This window comes from Triturus cristatus, chromosome 3_1 (assembly GCF_964204655.1).
Source record: "Triturus cristatus chromosome 3_1, aTriCri1.1, whole genome shotgun sequence".
NCBI lineage: Eukaryota > Metazoa > Chordata > Amphibia > Caudata > Salamandridae > Triturus > Triturus cristatus.
This window is the reverse complement of record NC_140583.1, coordinates 213387825-213409600: the sequence shown is the minus strand read 5'-3', so window position 1 is coordinate 213409600 and position 21776 is coordinate 213387825. Positions and strand designations below refer to the sequence as shown.

The 21776-nt window shown below is 48.1% G+C and overlaps 1 protein-coding gene across 3 annotated transcripts in view; it reads right to left on the bottom strand.

Moving 5' to 3' along the window:
* The window catches only part of SCAPER (S-phase cyclin A associated protein in the ER), a 3109515-nt gene that overhangs the window by 2092639 nt on the left and 995100 nt on the right, over nucleotides 1-21776 (bottom strand). For all 3 annotated transcript variants that reach the window (XM_085643688.1, XM_085643687.1, XM_085643686.1), the window contains exon 11: nucleotides 9534-9704. In XM_085643688.1, the coding sequence (XP_085499814.1) occupies nucleotides 9534-9704 (171 nt within the window). The remainder of the gene's footprint in view (nucleotides 1-9533; nucleotides 9705-21776) is intronic.

The following is a 21776-nucleotide window of genomic DNA, read 5'->3' as shown; positions in this document are numbered from 1 at the left end:
TGGCTATACATTAGGAAAAGTCCTAAAATCCCCTACTATGCACTCCAGGCCCCAATTTGGGATTCCCCTGGTACCCCTGACTGCCTTAAAGATCAACTGTCCCGGCCCTTAAAAACAGCACGCATATTATGTTGGGGTGACTTGCAGAAAGACTCGCAGCTCCTGAGCTGGGAGTCCCTCTCGGGGTTGACAGGAGGGACACTAGATTTAAGTACTATCAGCTGTCAGGATGGTGGGCAACGAAATCAAGGGACTTTGAAGCAAACTTTCAATTTGATTCAGTCTCAAGGAGGGGGGGATAGAAATGGGAGGTCTCTTTTTGGTATTGGGCCCTTCTAGAAATCGGAGGAGTGACTGAATCCGAACTCCTCTGGGGCAATGCCATCACTTTTAACTCCAATGAATTTAAGGGCATTTGGAGGGACTCCTTTACTATGTTACAGGCAGTTGTCAAACCTGCAGCACTTAAAAGAAACCATCTATACACTACACATAGGGTATATTTAACACCTGGAAAACTAGTTAAGATTACGGGTCTAGAATATTACTGCCCTAGGTGTAAGCATCCGGCTGCGGACGACCTTCATATGTTCGTGGACTGCCCGAAGATCTCCAATTATTAGATCGAGATACAGGAATTTTTGGAGGACGTGTTACATCAACAAGTGGAGATTACCCCAGGGACTATCTTTTTTGGTCTTACGACAGACTACGACCTTAATGATTTCGTTTCTAATTTTATCTTCTATGTCATTATTTTGGCAAGGCGTGAGATATGCAGGGCATGGAAAGACGTAAATCCCCCAACTTTCACGGAATGTTTGAAATATATAATCTCTACCGGTGAATCAGATATGGCCTGTGACAGTACATGCTACAATAAGATCTGGGCGGCCCTGGTGACATGGCGAAATAGGTAATGGTGGTCCTATGATTTTGCCCGGGCACTGTTGGTTCTTAGTCTCCATAGTAACACTGGGTTCCGTTAGTAGTGTGAACTGGAGAGGACTGGGAAAACAGTATTAGCTTGTGGGCTCTTCACTCTCCACTCTCATTACGGGCCTCGGAGTTGGGTCTGGACTAGGCTGGCCGTTTGAGAGAGGGGGTGTTTTGTTTCCCATCAAGAATGCCCTTCACGGTGTATGAGGACAAAGAAAGAAGAAAAAAAAGCGCAAGGTTAACTATGTACCTTTGCTTTATTGACTTCCGGGCTGCCTTTGACCATGTCAACCGAGGCAAACTGTAGATGAAATTAGCTAACTGAAATATTCCATCTGCTCTCCTGAAGTAACTGATACTGTTGCATACAGATACGCGGGTAAGGGTAAGATGGGAACAGACACGCATCTTTCAGGACGCATCCCAATCACCAAAGGCCTGAAACAGGGCCGCGTCCTCGTCCTTTCTCTGTTTAACCTTTTTTAGCCAACCTAAAAAAACTGAATCATTGGTTTGTTATGCACAACTACGACAAAGCAATACTGCAACTCTACTTCCATTCGGTGTGCTCCAACCTAATTAAATAATTAGGTTTAAGATATTGCCTCGATATACTAGTGAAGAGTAATGCTACGCCCACTTTCTTTTTTTTCCAAATATCTTTTTATTCAACATGACTTACAAGTGACATATAACACCTTGAAAAACATACAGTACTTTGTATAAGCATTAGCGGCTAATAGATGTTCAGTTTCTCTTTATAAGAAGTCCCAACGCCACATTCTCTCACTTGGAGTCATGTCGGTGTTAATAAATCAAACATTAGAGATATCAACTCAAACAAATATTGTAAACAAACCCTCCCTATCCCTCCCCTCCTTCCCCTTCCCTGGTGGTTCATCTAATATTTACTGTTGGATAGTCAGAACTGCGTCAGATAGTAGGGCATTGCCCTTCATTAGCTTAACTAGTCCGCCGAATCGCTCTGGGGAACTACAAATGCCCATGGATATATTCGGCCCTGAACTTTAATCAACTTAGAGCTGGAAGAGGTGCATGGCTCTCACAGAAGCTGGGCATACCGCCGAGGGGAGGCCACGAGACAGAAAGGAAACCTGCGGGCCCCACTTGTATTCAAAGTTTTTGTACTCCTCTCTAAAAATATCTGCTAGTCTTTCCATAGTGAGAATTCTCCATAGACGTGAGTGCCACAGAGACAGGGCTGGCGCTTCCCTATTTTTCCAGGCTGCCGCTTCTGTTGTTTTGACCGCCCCTAGACAAGCCCACATTATTGCCTTATTTGCTTTTGTCTGGTGTTCTAGGTCAAGGTCCCGGATGCCTAAGTGTACTCCCTCTATAGATGTCGGTATGGGCTAGCCTGTCATGTCTTTGATGTGAGTTAAGATCTCCTCCCAGAAAGGTCAGATGGTAGGGCAGTCTCACCATATGTGACGGAAATCCCCGAGAGGGCCGCAGCCGCAGAGATCGGAGGTATCTGGAAATATCTTTTTGAATTTAGCGGGATACAGGTACCAATCAAAAAGGGTCTTGTAATGGGCCTCTCTCAAGGTCACTGAGTGATTGCTCTTGGTTATGTCCGACCATAAGTACTTCCACTCCTCTTCTGCAATGTCTCTCCCAATCTCCTGTTCTCATAAAGACATGTAACGTGCTTGTGGGGTGTGTACTGTCGGGAGCAACAAAGCATAGAGAGAGGAAATTGCCCCTTTCATGGTGCCCGCCCTCTGTGCCAACAATTCTATCGGGGTGCGTTCTCTGGTGGCGGCTTCTCTCATCCAAGGCTGGGATACCCAATGTTTGAGTTGGAGATAATGGAATTGCTCGCTAATTGGAACCTGAAACTCTCTGTGGCAGCTCTTGAATGTAAGCACGTCGAAGTTGTAGAACAGGTCGGAGACAATCAAACACCCCCTCACCCCCTCCCGCCATGCATCGAATGGGCCATCTCGCAACGCTGGGGGGAAGTCAGGGTTGAAGTGGATGTGAGTGTATGGTGAAGGGAAGAACGTCCACCTACCATCCCTCGTGATCTTGTATCAGACTTTCAGGGTGGTTCGTGTCGGAGTGCTGCTATGCCCATTTTTTAACCACAGAGGAATTTGATCGCATGGGCAGGAAGAACTGGTATGTTTTGCACCCACAGATCTGCAACTGAACTATCGTTTTGTGAAGTTCTTAAACAAGGCAGAAAAGAAAATAACAGCAACTCAGGGGGGCGACAAGCGCACATAATGGATAAACTGTTGTAAATCTGCACAAATGCAGGTCAGAAGGAGGTGAACGTCTGATCACAGGGAACAGTATAAACACCCTTATGAAATTACTGTTTGCAATCAGACGGTCTGACCATGTCTCTCCACATGACAGATGGGCATGAAGTGGCCTGTCCGGAACAATTCTTTTAACTGAATTTAACCGGAAACACATTCGCTATGAAGGCAGTAGTTGCTCTTTCCTTTTAATTCCTTGTAAATTTGCACATAGGCCATTTCCTCAAAGGAAGTCTACTGATCCTCTTTTAGGAAATATGCTTCACAAACATGCAGTAACATCCCAGCATGCTGGCTAGCTACTCATATTTGCAGTGTAAACAACCAAGACAGGCAGCTGAGCTGAGGAATAGCTCTTTTTTTTATTTTTTTTAAACGTGCTCTTTTCACATAGGATACCCTACTGCATTCAGTGGTTTCCCTGAATATATCTTAATATTTCATAATTTTGGAAGAAGAATGTCTCTTGTATGGATACATGTTTTATGCTCTTTTTTATTGTATCATAGAATTGGCTTCAGATGTTTTACATTTCTTCGGTGGTTTTAAAGATGCAAAGGTTTTAATTAACCACTCAAACAAAAGAAACTTGAAACAGCTTAAGACAGTATTTTGAGTGCACAATGCAGAAGGCCCATCTGAAGTTATATATCCAGACAAGACAGTAGCAATGACTGAGAAATCAGTGAAGCTTCGTAATTCATACCAAGAATGGAGGAGCCACCCTTGAGAAGTGAGACCCAACTACCCACTTTTTGAGAGAACTTCAGCATCTACTAAACAACTATAATGCTGACATTTGTGAAAAGGTTCTTGTTACAGCCACCTCATCTTGTAATTTCTATCAGTACTGAATATGTTTCACATGTCCACGTAGGCTCATTACTCATGTATCTTATCATTAGTATTATCAATGCCATTATTATTATTAGTAATGGTAGCAAAACGTATCTGCCCAGATTGCCCTACAATCTACAGTGCTGAGCACTTGGTAGGGCTTTAAACCTCCTCTCTTGCGCATCTGCTTCTCTTTCTGGAGTTTGGGAATATCCAACTTGAAGAACAAGTTACTTACCTTCGGTAACGATGTATCTGTAAGAAACATAGGTTAGTTATAGATTCCTTACCTTAGAATTACCCCCAGGCGTCAGACTGGATTTGAAAAGTTTTTCGTCAGCAGTACCACTGCGCATCGGAAGGTGGCGTCGGTCGACTCTGCGATCGTCACCGGGATGACGTTGCGGTAGCTACATAGACGCCGCCCTTGCGCGCTGATGTCAGTTCTGTACACGACTTTCCATGCCAGAAGCGCAGAGCCATGCAAGACACTGACCACTGGTATACAAAACTAGGGCCCTAAAAGGAAGTCCTTAACCCAGTTCGTAGGGGAGGGTGGGTGGGGCGGTAAATAATCTATAACTAACCTATGTTTCTTACAGACACATCATTACCGAAGGTAAGTAACTTGTTCATCTGAAAGAAACAGTTAGTTATAGATTCCTTACCTTAGAATAGATACCCCAGCAATACCAACCCCGGAGGTGGGTCTGCAAACCAAGTTCACACCAGAAAGTCCTGCAGCACAGAACCGCCAAAGAAACAGTCTCTCCGGACTTGTCTGTCCAGGAAGTAGTGCTTGATGAATGTGTGCAGCGATGCCCACGTAGCTTTCTGACAGATGTCATTAAGGAGGGCTCTAAGTCCCAAAGCAGTGGTCGCTGCTGTCGCCCTGTTGGAATGGGCGCGGAGCCACACCAGAGGCTCCTTCTTTGCCAAAGAATACCAAGCTTTGATGCACAGAACGACCCACCTGGAGATGGTCCGTTTGTGCACAGCTCGACCTTTCTTAGAGCCTATGTAACAAACAAAGAGCTGGTCGTTCACCCGGAATTGCCTTGTGCAATCCGGGTAGAAGGAGTGCGCACGTTTTGGATCCAGACGGTAGAGCCTCTCTTCCTCTTTTGAAGGATGTGGAGGCAGAAAGAAGGTGGGCAAAGTGATGGTTTGGCCAATGTAGAAAGAAGTAACCATCTTGGGAAGAAAGGAAGGTCTAGTTCTAAGGGCGACCTTGTCCGCATGGACAGCCAGAAAGGGAAGCTTGGAAGAAAAAGCTTGTATCTCACTCACCCTGCATGCAGAGGTGATGGCCACCAGAAAGGTCGTTTTCAAAGTGAGAAGCCTGAGAGGACAGTTATGTAGCGGCTCAAAGGGAGCACACATGAGATAGGTGAGAACCAAGTTCAAGTCCCACTGGGGCATTACGAAGGGAACAAGAGGAAAAAGATGAGTAATGGCCTTAAGGAATCTATTTACAACAGGGGACTTAAAAAGAGAAGGCTGATCAGGAAGCCTAAGGAAGGCTGAAATGGCCACGAGATAGCCTTTTAGAGTGCCCAGAGCAGAGCCCTGCTGGACCAAAGAAAGGAAGAACAAAAGAATCTCAGAAAGAAGGGCGGAAAGGGGATCCACAGCCTTTGCTGTGCACCATGCCACAAAGTTGTTCCATCGGCAGGCGTACACCATCTTAGTGGAGGGACGCCTGGCTGCCAAGATTACATCATGACTTCAGGAGGCAAGTCGAAAGCTGTCAACTGTCGACGCTCAATCTCCACGCAAGGAGGTGGAGGCTTGACAGGTTCAGTGGAGGACCGTCCCCTGCTGCTGAGACAGAAGATCCTCCCGAAGAGGAAGTCGGATCGGAGGATCGATGGCCATGTTGAGAAGCTCAGGATACCAGGCTTTTCGTCCCCAATCCGGAGCCACAAGAATGACTTGGACCCGGTCGCGCTTGATCTTCTTCAGCACTCTGGGCAGAAGTGGTATAGGCGGAAAGGCATTTAGAAGACCGCAACTCCACTCACGGCGAAAAGCGTCGCCTAGCGAGTGCAGCCTTGGAAATTCCAACGAGCAGAATTGCTGATATTGCGCGTTCTCTTCGGTGGCGAATAGATCTAACCAAGGCTCTCCCCACTGCTGAAAGAGATCTTGCGGTACAAAAGGGGTGGTGATGGACGGAGCATCAGAACCAATCAAACACTCACACCCAGTCAACAGATCTGGGTTTGATCCATCACCGTTCTTTAGCCCACTCTGCCATCCCAGTTCAGACATGGCCATATGCAAATCAGTCTGACCCTGTGCCTCATGGGAACAGTCCAGCCCGAACTGCCAAGCCATGTCTTCCCTGGACCGGAAACAAGCTTCCTAGGACCGGTTTCTGGCATTTCAGCCATCTTGCACCACCTCAGAGTGAAGACGTCATTCGTGATCCATCATGCACCTGCGGCTGTGTTTGTCCGCCCTGGCGTTCAGGGAACCTGCCAGGTGTTGAATCACCAGGGATATGCCCTGATGTTCCCGCCATGTCCAGAGGTGAAGGGCCTCCTGACACCTGCCTTGTTTGTTGCAGTACCACATTGTGGTGGTGTTGTCGGTGAACACCTGCACCACTCTTCCCCAGACAGGGAAGGAATGCTTTGAGTGCAAGACGAATCGCCCGAAGCTCCAGAAGGTTGATGTGCAGCCTGGACTCTGCAGGAGACCAGAAGTCTCTGATCTCCACCTCCCCCATGTGGCCGCCCCATCCCAGAAGTGATGCATCGGTCACCACTGTGAACTCTGGTTGAGGAAGGGAGAGGAATCTGCCGTCGACCCAATTCTGGTTCGTAAGCCACCACTGCAATTGGTGTGAAGTACCCTCCAAGATCTGGACGCAATCTGACAGATTCCCCTGATGTTCTGCCCACTGGAACTTCAGGTCCCACTGCAGAGCCTGTATATGCCATCTGGCATGGTCCACCAGCAGGATGCAGGAGGCCATCAGACCCAGCAGCCTGAGGGTCATCCTGACCGAAACTCGGGATAAAGGCTGAAAGATCAGAATCATAGCCCGAATATCCTGGACTCGCTGTTCGGGAGGATAAATCCAAAACTGCGTTGTGTCCAGAACTGCTCCGATGAAGAGGAGCTTCTGAGAGGGGGTCAGGTGTGACTTCGGCACGTTGATGGAGAACCCCAGCGAATGCAGGAGGTTGGCCGTAGTCCGGAGGTGGGAGACCACAGCCTGGGGCGAGCCCGCTTTAAACAGCCAGTAGTCGAAATAGGGGAAGACTCGAACCCCTGATTTGCGCAGATGAGCTGCAACCACTGCCATCACTTTCTTGAACACCCGAGGGCCGCTGGTGTCCTCCTAACACTCCTCTAGCTGCCAATTTGGTATCAAAGAGCCAGGTTAGAACAGGGGCACAAAAATACCCGCCGATCCGGCTCAGTGCCTACCTTGATGTGGAAGCCAGGGTCGATGTCAGCTGGGGACACAGCCGACGCCCGGCTGCGGACGTGGTGCCCGTGGAATCGGCGCCAGGGAAGGTTTAACAAGGTCGACCGGCGCTGGTCCGTATCCAGGCATGGATCCAAGGGGACCCTGCACTGTCGAGGCCGGAGCCGCCGGCGTCAAAGGTCCACGGCCCCCAGCCGAGTCAGCGGGGCCCTAAGGCGCAGCGGTGGAGATTAACTGCCCAAAGATGGCGTGCATCGCTTCGTAAAATTGACAAAGCTGGGCAGGGGTCGATCCAGGTCCTGTTAAGGGGGGGGGGGAAACCCGGAGTCGACCCTTCAGGCTCCGCATGCGGAGCCGAGGGAGGTGCACAACCTGCATCCCTCGTCGCGTCGGCCGACGGACGGGGAGAAGTCGAAGAGCTACGATGCTTCTTCAACGACTTCTTGTGCTTGGACTGACCTGACCCTGAGTGCGAAGACCAGGAATTAGAATGATGGTGGCTCCGCGACCGGTCCCTCGACCTGTTACGCGACGAGGAACTCGAGCGGCGCGGAGCCGACTGCCGGACCTCGAGAAGGTTTCAAGACCACTCCTGCAAAAACTTCAGATTCATGGTCCCGCAGTCGGAGTACGACTTGGGGTCGTGGTCACGCTCCAGACAGAAAAGGCAGAAGAGGCACACGCAGTGCGGATCCATCGCGGACATCAGTCGGCTACAGGAACAGAAAGCCTTGAAGCCGGGCATCCCTCGTGCACCAGGAGTCGTACTCAAAAAACGGTGTCGACAAAAGTTGAGAAAAAAGTCCGTCAAAAAGTGACTTGGGGTACCGCTCTCTCTGGATCTGCGCTTGCTGGCACGGAAAAAGAAAGAACTGACGTCAGCGCGCGAGGGCGTCGTCTATGTAGCTACCGCAACGTCATCCCGGCGACCACAATGCCGACAACTAACGCGGAGTCGACCGACGCCACCTTCCGACGACAGGGGTACACGGACGAAAACTTTCCGGATCCAGTCAGACGCCTGGGGGTAATTCTAAGGTAAGGAATCTATAACAAACTGTTACTTTCAGATCTCTCTGCTTCACACACTTAAACTGCTCTGCTGGGGACTGTGCAACTGATTCGTCCAGAATATTTTCTTTCTGATTTTGTTAGTTTATATTTTCAATTTTGATATGCACTCTCAATCACTTGAATGTCAAACGTCTTGCCCAGGAGAACCCCTTAGCAAATGCCACCCATGGTTTGCCTTTAGTTAAAATCTATAAAAGTTATGACTTTTCATATATGCTATACAATGTTAGGACTTTGCAAGAGAGTATTGGGGCTTTGAACTGCCACAAATAGGAGGCATCCCACAGTGTAAGGCAGATAGGACCATCCCATGATTGAACTGAGAGCTCTCGATGCGTAGTTTGGGTCTTGTTACTTGAAGGTCGGGATAAGGGATATACCGATGGATGACATTACTCTGATGGAGTTAAGCAGTTACCAAAGATCAGATCTGGTGGTAGGAGGTTATGGCTACCAAAAACTCAAGCAAGTTATTTAGTGAGTCTGTAAATAATATGTGTAAGATAAAGTAATAACACTGTCCAAGGACAGGTTAACTTGCACAATCCTCCATTTTGTTACACTAGTAAATCAAGAAGCAGAAACAAAGACAGTCGACGAAAAATACATATAAATATGTTAAAAGTGAAACAGGCCAAAAAGCAGACTTCGGTGTCACATTCAAAGAAACAACTTCTTGACTTTCAATGTGACACATTCGTTGGCTGTTCGAAGTGGTTCGGAAAAACGTCACCCACATGTTGGCGGTCTTAGAAAATATGCCATGAGAGACACCCAATTACCCCAGAAATATACCAGTGCAGGTACTCCCTCTTTAGAGTACCGGTTTTCTTTTGAGAAGGGCCGTATTCTCCCATTCAAATTTTTAAAAGTGCAGATACTCAGTAACGAACAGAACCTGCCCATTGAGAGCCCTGTGTTTGACGTGTTTTCTTCCAATAGTTACTTACAGAAAAATCCATCTCGTTGTCCGTTTCAATGTTAATGTCATTGTTTTCTTCCGCTTCGATTTCCCGCGTTAACTGCTCCTCCTCTGCGATAGCGCTGGCAATGGCTTCTTCATTGGCCTTCTCCAGGCGGTCAGCCAGCTCTTCTTTTTTAGCCAGAACTTCAGCCATGGACTGTGCAAGGACAAAACAGGTTTGTTACAGAGAGGTGAGGCCATACACGATATGAAAACGTTTCACAGTTCAAGAAGTCGGAGCAAGGATTCAGGGGGGAATGGGAATCTTCACTGGTACACTGAGATACATGAATTTTTTTAAATAACCTTAAAGTATTTGTATTGCTTCATATAATTAAATACGTCACGACATTTAATGACGCACATTCATTTTAATCTGGCAGACTAAAAACACAATTTCCAACTGTAATACCCGCTAGGGAAGTCATAACACTCGAGAAATTATGCAATAATATGAGTAAAAGAGAATGGTTTAAAAGGATTTACGTTTAATATTGATACAAACTAACAATGCCCCCCAACATGTAGGTATTATCCGTGGGGCCATGCGAGTACGAATAAACTGGATTAGTTCGGGCTTCCCAGATAGGTGTGTATAAGAATCTTGACATTAATGTGGGTTACCCTTTAAAGCGGGGCATCCAACTAGGGTGCAGGAGGGCCTAAATCATGCCGGATTTTCAAGATTAACACACACGGAGTAAATTTCTTATACTTGGATCAACTGTATGTACATGCAATTTATATGGATATCTTGAAACTATGACATGGATCTGGACCTACTATAGCCACCCCAGCTTTACAGACCGAATTAAAATGCCAAATACACTCTTGTAGTGGGTCAGCTTTGGGGACACTTGCTATTTTAAAGTTAGTTGACAGAGCAGTGTCTAAACTCGAGACACCCACCTTGTTATTTTTGTTTGGGGCGATAGTGTCCTTAGATAAATGCAGTGAACCTCATGTGAGAAGTTGGCCTGATATATGATGTCACTAATTCTAGTGTACACCTTGTATCAGTCCAAACAACCCTTATGATGATTGGTTGTAAAGTCAACCTTATAGACCAGCTATCCTAGTGGCAGCATGGACAAGAGCAGTCTTAGGCTTAACTCTGTATGGCATGTGATGCCAGCTGTTCTACCATTTGTAATCCCTTGAATACCAAATGAAAGGACACCACAACAGATATATATAAAAATAGAATGTATTTATTCTAGTCAAAATACCCTCAGCACTCTTTATGAGATTCGAGGTAAGTACAACACAGTCTTTTTTAAGCATACATTAAGTCACACAGGTAAGTAATACAGTTAGGCCCTGGGGGCCACGCAAACCATATACTAAGTAAGTGGTATAAGAACCACTGTCACGAACACAGGATAGGCCTAGGTCTAGGGAATCGCTGGGGTTACACTTTACTACCAAAGGTTAGGAATTGGGAGGCCCACGGGATTCAGGTGCAGAGTGGAAACACTCACACGTAATACGTAAAAGTCAATCAAAATAGTAGTTATTAGAAATTAAGAGTTTTAGGACACTTCTGGAATAGCTAGGAGTTCAAGACTTGGAAACTAGACCCTAGGATAGTCAATACCCATGTGAGCACCGGAGTACTCAAGTTACCTAGCCCACGGGCTGCGGGTGCATAGGTGGGAACTTGCGTCGGGTTTCGTCGTTGACTCCTATGGATGCCTGAAGGAAAGGTGCTGACAGGCAGTCAGTGAAGAGTGTCCGGTGGATCCCAAGGATGGAATCAAGAAGGAAGGATACCTGCAAGCAGAAGGGACAGAGTCTAGGTCACCAGTCAGGAGCCGGGAAGGAACCAGGCGATGTCGTGCAGATGCAGGTGAAGAGGTGAAGCTTGTCGCAGCAGCCACGGGTACCAGGAGACGTCGAGGACGACCAGGACCAGGAGGCGAGCTGTCCCACGAAGGCTCTTGCTGTCGGCGGCGTCGATGTCGAGTTAGGACCCAACAAGCCTTGGCAAGCGGAACCCACGCAGAATGGAAGGACTTGCTTCTGGTGCAGACCAGGAAGGTCTGGGGTGCTTCTCTTTCACAGAGGAGCGAGTGCCAGTCAGGAGGAGCCGGACCAGCAAGGTGAAATCAAGGGTTCGTCGTCACAGAGGTCACTAGCCAACGGGCCAGCAACCGGACAACACGTCGAGCAACTCAGGTGCAGAAGGGCCCCACGCAAAACACGTGAAGTGTGGGGAGCTGATCTTCTTTGCAGATGGTGCTCGGGATGGGGGCTTCTCAATTCCCCAAGCACAGCCTCGAGGAAGCCTCAGAAGTCGCGCTAGTCAGTTACTAGGCACTTTTCCCAAGTCGCCGGTCCCACGTCCCTCGTCGCCTCCACGGGTCTCAGCTTTGCTGTAGATGTGGATCTGGTTCAGAGGTGTCTGGAAGTCTCGGCGCTGGTCAGTCTCTGCAGTCGTCCTTCGTAGGATCAGTCGCAAAGCAAGCAGCGGTCGCTGGATGGTGCCTGGTTGCCCAGGGTGGTCACTCCTTGGCCACAAGGGAGATTCTTCAGTCTTCTTCCTGAGGTCGAATGTCGAAGGTCCAGAGTTTCTGTTCAAGTTGCAGATTCAGGATAATCTAATTCTGCAGGGCTCAGCTACTTACTGATATACTGGGCTAGTGGCCTGGGCTACCTGCAAGGTCCCTCCTCCTCCTATGGGTGGGACCAGGAAGGGGAGTGGTTACACCCCCTTTCCTTTGTCCAGTTTCGCGCCAGAGCTGGGGCTGGAGTGCCCTAGCGCCGGTTTGAACTGGACTATGCATGGGACACCTTGTGTGCCCCAGTCAGTGTCTAGTTTCTTTCATCCCTCCCTGCCCCAATACACTAAGTCCTGTCTGGGGTGGTGCTCGCACCTCCCAAGGCAGGAAACCTATTGTCCAAGCCTCCCTCGCTGGAAGGATGCCCAGCAGCAGGAGGTCAGACTTGTGTCTGTGGCAGCAGCATCCATTTTGTGATGCTGGGGCTCTGGTTAACTTTAACCGGGTAAGTAGGTTTCAACTGGTCTTCTCCCTCTAGAAGGGAGGAATAATATCCTCATCGCCAGAAATGGTATGGGGGTATTATTCCAAAGTGTTAGACACCTTACACGACATGTTTTGATAAAGCCAAACCATAGTTACCATAACCGTTTAAGATTATAAGGTACTTTAAGAGTATATGGTAGGCTATATCATAGAACAGCTATAAGGACATGGTTCCGAAAGCTGCAGACAGGCTCAGCTCATGCTAGAGCACCATCTCACATGTTACCAAGCACTCTGCCTCCAGGATTATTAAGGCCTGCCATAGGAGTGGCTGATAGGTACACATGTGTCTATATATAAGGTAGGTATAAGAATACTACACCTAAGCAAGGGGTGATTACACGACCTTGCCCCAGCTGAGTGATCAGCCAGTTGTGTCATAATGGAAGGCCAGGCCAGGGGTGGCATAATACATGCTGCAGCCCCGGGTAGGCCCAGGGTACACCTATGCCCTGGGTACCTAAGGTACACTATACAGGGGCCAATAAGGTGATCCTTACCAATTGGGTTATGCACCTAAAGTACATAGTATGAATTTAGAGAGAGAACAGCTGGGCTGTGGATCTGATTGGCAGGCCCACAGCCACATCTAAGTCGAAAACCAGTGAAGCAAAAGCAAAAAGTGGGGGTGAACATAGAAAGCAGACCATACTCTCCTACACCTCAGACAAAAAACCATAGCGGCTGACAATTTGATATTTAGTTTTTATAATGCACGACATATGCACGAGGGAGATTGGCGCTAGCGTCTGCAGGGACAAGGCAAATACTACTAATGATAATGATGCCTCCTATAGTTGATTGAAATAGCCATGTTTTCAGTTTTATGTAAGTCAACAGATTCAACTGGCCTCTGAGGTGCACGGGTAGCTGATTCCAGAGCTTGCAGGTGGAGTATATCAAGTTTCTGCCGCCCCAAGAGGACGCATGAATTCCGGGGACCCTAACCGTTTTGGACACTGCTGACCCAATGCATCTTCCAGGCCTTTACCAAGAGAATTTGTTCTTTAGGTAGTCTGGGCCCTTAAGATAGAACACTCTGTGCGCTGTACACAGTGCCTTGAAAGCCACTCTTATCGTGAGCAAATGAAGCTCCTCCAGAGCCTTAGAGGTGGAGTCAAAAGTTCTGTGTTTTTTTTATTTTTTATCAGCCATGCAGCAGCATTCTGCACTCTTTGCAATTATTTTTTGTGTTATTCTTTCTGAATGCCCAGATAGAGGGCATCACAGTAATCTAGTCTTGATATGACCAGTGAGATGATCACTGTTTTCTGTAGTTCAAATAGGATTAAGGACAGGATTTTTTTCAAAATAATCAGTTGGTAAAAACTGCTAGAGATGAGCTTATTTGTCTGTTCCACAAAAGTGAGTTTGGAATCAAAGAGTATCGCAAGGTTTTTCACTTTAGAATTGGGGTGGGAAGAGGACCCAGGGTCTGAGGCCACCAGGAATCATCCAGAAGGAAGTGTCCCTGCCAAATAGGAGAATCTCTGTTTTTTCAGAGTTTAATTTAAGGCAGGAGCTACTCATCCAGCTAACCACTGCTTGCATACAATTATTAAACTGATGTGCCACCTCCTCTATGTTACTGGTGATCGACACTACAAGTTGCATGTCAACAGCATAGGAGATGGTTGAGAAACCAAACGATCTAATCAGTTTTGCAAGGGATGCCATGTAAATATTAAAAAGAATTGGACTAAGTAATGATACTTGTGGACACCACACGGAAGGGAGAAAGGATTGGAGATGAAGTCTCTTAGAAAGATTGATTTCTCTCTTTCCAAAAGGAAGGAGCATAAGAGTTCATATGCCAGCCCGCCAATTCCTATCTCAGCTAATCCCTTCTTCAGGACAGCGTGGCTCACTGTGTCAAAGGATGGGAATAAGTCCACTAGGATCACCACAGCCTTACCACCATTGTCAATGAAGTTTCGAATCTCCTCTGTGGCTACTACCAGTACCACCTCCGTGCTGCGAGCCTTTCTGAACCCAAACTGGGCACCATCTAGAATCTCATTCTGATCAAGATATTCTGAGACAGCAAGATTCATGTGTTTCTCTAAGCTAGGTAGAGGGAGGCGTGAGGTGGGACATCAGTTCTTTTCTTCACTGGGGTCCAGTGTAGATTTTTTAAGCAAAATGGAATCTTTCTTCCAATCAAGTGGAAAAATGCCCGTGTTAATAACATGATTAAATAGTGTGGTGAGTAGAGGAGTCACCGTGCTTACAATCTCCTGGAGAATTATGGGCGGGCCGGTGTCTAACAGAGAACCTGATTTGGTCTGTTTTTATCAAATTGTGATGTTGTGGTAGCTAGTGGATAACTAGATCTGTTTTTCAATGTACGGTGCAAGCGGATTACTGAGGGGCTTGTTGTCAAGTGAGCTATAGTACCTTATTTGTTAGCTAATTATTCACTGCAGTGCTTGGAAGGTAGGTATGTTCTTGGCTGATGGAGGTTTTTCATTTCCATGTAGAACATAGTACAATAGCTCACTTTGTTTAGGACTTGTACTTCTCCACAATTTGCTCTGAATTCAGGTGGTTACAATAGGAATCTAATGTAAAGAAAGAGGCCCCCTACTAAGAGGATAGGGTTCCTTAACGTAGGGAAAAACAATAATTGTAAAGTATTAAGGCAACCAAACAACATAAGCAATATAACGATTCTATGTACTGTCAAAGTAGGACCAACGACTAAAGTAGTTATATCAAAAATACAAAATTAATTTTTATTATACATCAAATAACAATAAAACAATTTCACATTCCTACAGAAAATGACATATTAATCATGCATATTTAATCACATTTTCAGTTGATTAGAAACATGTAAGAATAGTGAGAATGATATATTGTTGGAAAAAAATGATCTGAGGAAACAAAACAGTCATTAAAACAATATCATACAATGTGGCACAAGATTGGTTGACTGGGGTGTTCTCTACGCGCGTTTCGGCACACCAAAGTGCCTTCGTCAGTAAAAAATTGGCCACTGAAGGATATCAAGAAAACGTAGTGTCTGTAAGAATTAAGAGGAAGGGTATTTTATGATAATAAAAAGGACCGACAATGACAGTATAGCTATTACCACAAGATGTATGCATTGAACAAAGGAGATCAACTACCAAGGAAGTGATGAACATTAATAAATCAAGTGAATCTTGTAGAAGATTAATAAAAAAGACTTAGAACAGTGAGTCTACTGTTGAATAGAGAATTATAAGTAGAAAGGATATGGATAGTAAGCTACCACCATAAGATACCTGAATTAGATGTACCCATGTCTGGCGTGCTGGTTAGTATCTATCTTTCTTAATTAAAATATAAGGTCAATGATTACCTGTATATCTTTTTATTTATGAGTCAGAGTCTTGTAATAGAATGTCAACAGAGGAAATGTTTTTGTACATATAAAAACTGAAAAAACTAAAAGAATATATGTATATTAGACCAGATATGTATATTCTTTACATGGCTATGGACTAAACAAATAAAGGTTAATTAATTTATACCTTCGTAATAAACTATTGATCTCCCTAATTTTGGTGAGGGAGTTGATTTTAGCATTGCTGAGTCAGGAAGGGTAAGGATACTAGAAAAGAGAACAAGAAAAACATATACAGAATGTCTATATTTGATCTAGCTATGTGAAGTGTATCACTGATGGTATACAACAAAATAAGAGTTACCTTATTAGTATATCTGGATTTCTGATATGTAAGCCAGCACTATATCGAGAAGCGGGATATCGCAAGTCTCGAGATGTCAAGGCATTATAACTTCTATGTAGCCAACAAGAGACAACTGTTTCTCTACAATGAATTTTCAGGTAGACTTGTTGAGGTGTTTTTAACAGGAAGAAATGTACCTCTGATCGATAGTCTCTATGAGTTGATCTACAGCCCAAAGGCAGAGCCTGCTCAGGTCTCCCTAATCCCTCCCCAGAGTGGGCCAAGAGGACCAAGACAGTGGAGAGCAACCTCTACTTTCCAGTGCACACAATACCTGGCTCAAGCGCAACAAAGCCAGGCCATTCGGGGTTGGGCCACTGTGGTACAATATGGCTTGTTCAGGGTGCTGTCCCCAGGAACAGCTGTGACTGGTAAGCATACACCAAAGGCACCCTCAAATGCACTTACTACCCCACCAGGGTGCTCTGAAATCTGCACTACTTAGCAAGTTCAGGCAATAACATTCTCCTCCAGGCCACAAAGTTCTGCATTTCCATCCTAATTTCTGATGTATTTACAGGGGCTGGAATCAATACTGGGAGCATTTTCAGGTGTCATCCTTGGAGGGGTCATTTTAGGGAGTTATCTGGGCTAATGCACCCTGCCATGCCTTTATTTTATTGGAAATATTTCTAGACCCTGAAGCTAGTCTCAAAGAGCAGCAAAGTGCTTCAGATAGAATTTGGTTGTGCACAGTGGGTCACTGGATACATGTGGGGGCATGTACACAGGGGGGAAAGAGTGGGTTGTAGTGTCAAGGGTGGGAAATGGAAGAGGAAAGAGGGGGTTTGGCCAGTGGGTGGCATAATTATTTTAAGTAGGCCTTTAATTTTTTCCAGAAGCATTGGAGGGATGGGGCGAGATGAAGACTGAAGCATTAGAGGGATGGGGGTGAGTTGAAAGTATAGGAAATAATGTGAGTGCAAGCTTGCTTCTGAGAGAATTCTATTTGTTATTTAAATGACTATGTAAATAAGCAGGATGGTCTGAATGGGTGGCATGAGTGCTGGCATACCAGTCAGTCAGAGCATCCTGCTTGAGCAACATAGTAATATGTGATCCAAAAGGCTGCCCAAGTTTATGTTGTCAAGCAATTGTCTACAGCACTGAAGCATACAAGCAGAGTCTTGGATGGGTTTGGGTTTGTCTAGTCGGTGGACCTCCATATCAGAAGTCAAGCATGAGTAAAGGCACTACATGTTAAATGCTGACGCCTAGGGTAAAGTCAACACCTTTTTGGTGTAGGAAGAAGTTCTGTTAGCTCACAGGCATTCTTGCTCCAGCACGAGGTTAAGCGAATTGGAGAGGAGTATAAAGTGATGTGCTAACACAGAGGGAGAAGGATCTGGAAGGGTCCATGTGGAGGGTAGAAACAATAAAAAGCATATCAATATGATGTTAATGATGCCTTTGAGCAAGGAAGGGTCTCAAGTGGAATTAAATTACTAACAAACGTCAAAGGCCAATGACATGGCACAGACTATCTGTATTATTGACCCTTAGAGTAGCATCAACTACAAGGATTGTTGCTATGCACATACAAAGTTAAAGAAAATCAAGCTGATGGGCCCGGACTACCTGGTATCAGATAAGGTGTTTGTGGAGCTAGTTGACAACAACCTAGTGAAGGGTATTTTCTACGAAGTAGTTTGGAGGCCTTTGAGATATTGAATGGTGTTGCCAGTTCTCTTGTGGGTTCTGAATCCAGTATGATGATCATGTGAGGCATCATGTATTTCACAACATTGTTGGCAGTGTTATGTAACTTTAGTTTCAGGGACATAGTGCTAAATGAAGGGGCTCAAAAGGAGCGCACATCAGATAGGTCAAGACAAGATTAAGTCCCATTGAGGCATTATGAAAGGCACGGGAGGAAACGTGTGCGTAATGCATTTCAGGAAACGGTTAACAACTGGGGACTTAAAGAGAGAAGGCTGATCTGGAAGCCTTAGAAAGGCGGAGATGGCTGAAAGATAACCTTTGAGAGTGCCCAGAGCAGAGCCCTTCTAGGCCAAGGATAGTAGGAACAGAAGGACCTCAGAAAGAGGGGCAGAAAGGGGATCCACAGACTTTGCTGTACACCACGCCACAAACTTGTTCCACCGGCAGGCATATACTGTCTTAGTGGAGGGACGCCTGGCTGCCAGAAGGACATCACAGACTTCGGGAGGAAGATTGAAAGCTGTCAACTGTCGCTGCTCAATCTCCACGCATGGAGGTGGAGGCTGGACAGGTTCGGGTGGAGGACCGTCCCCTGCTGCTGCGACAGAAGATCCTCCTGAAAAGGTAGACGGATTGGGGGATCGATCGCCATGCTGAGTAGCTCGGGATACCAGTATCTTTGTGCCCAGTCCGGAGCCACAAGGATGACTTGGGCCCGGTCGTGCCGAATCTTCTTCAGCACTCTGGGCAGAAGTGGTATAGGTGGAAAGGCGTTCAACAGACCGCAACTCCACTTGCGAAAAGCGTCGCAGAGCGAATGCCGCCTTAGAAATTTCAACGCGCAGAACTGATGACATTGCGCACTCTCTTCAGTGGCGAATAGATCTAACCAAGGCTCTCCCCATTGCAGAGAGTGTCCTTGCGCCACGTCCGAGTGCAGACGCCATTCGCGATCCATCAAGCACCGGCGGCTGAGTTCGTCCGCCCTGGCGTTCAGAGAACCTGCCAGGGGTTGAACCACCAAAGTAATGCCTTGATGTTCCAGAGGCGCAGAGCCTCCTGACAAAGGGTCCACGACCCCACCCCGCCCTGCTTGTTGCAATACCACATGGTGGTGGTGTTGTCCGTGAACACCTGCAATACACTTCCCCGGACAGAGGGAAGGAATGCCTTCAGTGCAAGTCGGATCGCCCGAAGCACCAAAAGATTGACATGGAGCCGGGACTCCGCCGGAAACAAGAGACCTCTGATCTCCGCCTCTCCCAAGTGGCCACCCCATCCCAAGAGGGACGCATCCGTCACCACTGTGTGCTCCGGTTGGGGAAGGGAGAGGAGGATAAACCCGAAACAGCATCGAATCCAGAACCGCTCCGATGAAGGGGAGCTTCTGAGAGGGACTCAGGTGCGACTTCAGCACGTTGACGGAGAACCCCAGCAAATGCAGGAGGTCGTCCGTAGTCTGAAGGTGGGTGACGACTGCCTGGGGCAAGCCCGCCTTCAACAACCAGTCGTCGAGGTAGGGGAAGACTGACACCCCGACCTGCGCAGATGAGCTGCGACAACAGTCATCACCTTCGTGAACACCCGAGGGACGCTGGTAAGGCCGAAGGGGAGCACGGCAAACTGAAAATGCTCCTGGCCCACCGTGAACCGCAGGTAACGCCGGTGGGCCAGCAGGACGGGGATGTGAAAATATGCATCATGCAAGTCCAACGCTACCATCCAGTCTCCAGGGTCGAGGGCAGCCAAGACCTGAGCCAGAGTCAACATCTTGAACTTCTCCTTCCGGAGGAAGCGTTTGACGTTCCTGAAGTCCAAGATTGGGCGCAAGCCCCCCTTGTCCTTCTTGGGGACCAGAAAGTAGTGGGAATAACAACCACTCCCTACTTCTGGCCCAGGAACACACTCGACGGCCCCCTTGGCCAAAAGGACTGTGACTTCCTGCCGGAGAAGTGTCAAGTGTTCCCCTGACAGGAGGTGGTACTGAGGCGGCATGGCTGGAGAGGGGGACTGAAAGGGAAGGGTGCAACCCTTGCGGATGATCTGCAACACCCACTTGTCCGATGTGATAGCGTGCCAGTGGGAGAGATGATGGCGGACCCTGCCACCCACTGGCATGGGGTGCCCCACAAAGTACGGATTAGGAAGGTTTGGAAGCAGAAGCAGCGGGGGCGGAGGTGGACTGACCACCACGCTGATTCCCAGACCCGCGCCTGCGGAAACCGCGGACGCGCTGAGGCTGGTTCTGCACAGGCTTGCCGAAAGAACGTGCCTGGGCGCCCCTTCCGTGGCCACGAAAGGAACGAATCCCAGGAGTGGCCGGGCGTTTCGTGGAAAGACCTAAGGACTTGGACGTGGCCAGCGAGTCCTTAAAACGCTCCAGTGCACTGTCGGCCTTATCGCCAAACAGGCGAGTGCCATCAAAGGGCATGTCCATGAGTGAGCTTTGGACATCTGGCGAGAACCCGGTAGATCTCAACCAGGCGTGGCGCCCGAAGCGCCACAGTTGTAGAAAATGCTCTACCTAGTGAGTCCGCGGTGTCCAAGCCACACCGAATGGCGAACTTAGCCACATCCTTACCCTCGGCAAAAGCTTGGGACAGCACACCTTGGGTCTCTTCAGGACACTGAGGCAACACCTGTGTAACTGTATCCCACACCGTGTGGGAATAGCGGCCCAACAGGCATGCGGTGTTCACCGACCGCAGCCCCAAGCTGGCCGAAGAGAACAACCGCTTACCAAACTGCTTTAGCTTCTTAGAGTCTTTATCCGGCGGAGCCATAGGAAAGGCACTCTGTGACGTCGAGGCTTGGATGACCAGGCTCTCAGGCGTTGGATGAGTGGTCAGGAAAGTGGGGTTCCAGGCGCCGGGCGATGACGCCTGGCGACATTCTTATCCACAGCGGCCCCCATGGCTGGCCGCGACCAAGTGCCCAGCAAGAAGTCAGCGAGGGCGTCGTTAAATGGTAGCAGGGGCTCCGACGAAGTGGACGCCGTCTTGAGCACCTCAGTGAGGAGATTAGTTTTTAGGGTCACCATAGGGAGATCAAGGTTGAGAACCTCAGCTGCCCGACGGAGCACCATCGTGTAGGAGGCACCCTCCTCCATGGTAGGCGGGGGAGAGGCAAACCCCGGGTCAGAGGAGACGTCGAGGTCGCCGGCACCCTCCAAGTCGTCCGCCCAGTCCTGCTCGGAGTCACAATGATGGGCAAGAGGGTCCGAGGACCCCTCCTAGTCGTCCTCCACCTCCTCCGCATGTGGTACAGACCGCAGCAGCAGGGCAGGAGCCGGAGGAGGAACAAACGGCGTCGGGAAAGGTGCTGAGAACGGCTCCGGGAACGCGCCGTCCGGGGTCGAGCCGGCACCGCGTCCCTATGCGGATCCCAGGTAGGAACAAAATGGTCCTTGAACCGGGGCGGGACAAACGGCACCCACTGCGGCACTGGAGGCGGAGCCGAGAGTGGCGCTGGAGCCGGCAGCGATGGCCTTGCGGCGCCGTGGCTGAAGCCAACGGCGCAGGATCCTGTGACGCCGAAGCTGGAGCTGCCGGTGACCCAACAGGATCCTGACAAGAGACTGCGGGGCCTGAGGGCGCGCCGGCGGTAGCCCAAGGCCTAAAAAGGCGGTCCATGGTAGCAAGAAATTCTTGCACCTGTGCGGGAGTCACCGACGGACCCGGGTAAGGTGGGTAGACCGCTGGATTCTCGAGCTCCAAAGGAGCTACTGGGGTAAAGCCCCTGTCCCCCTCGTCCGCATCCGAGGACCGACAGGGGGGATGTCGG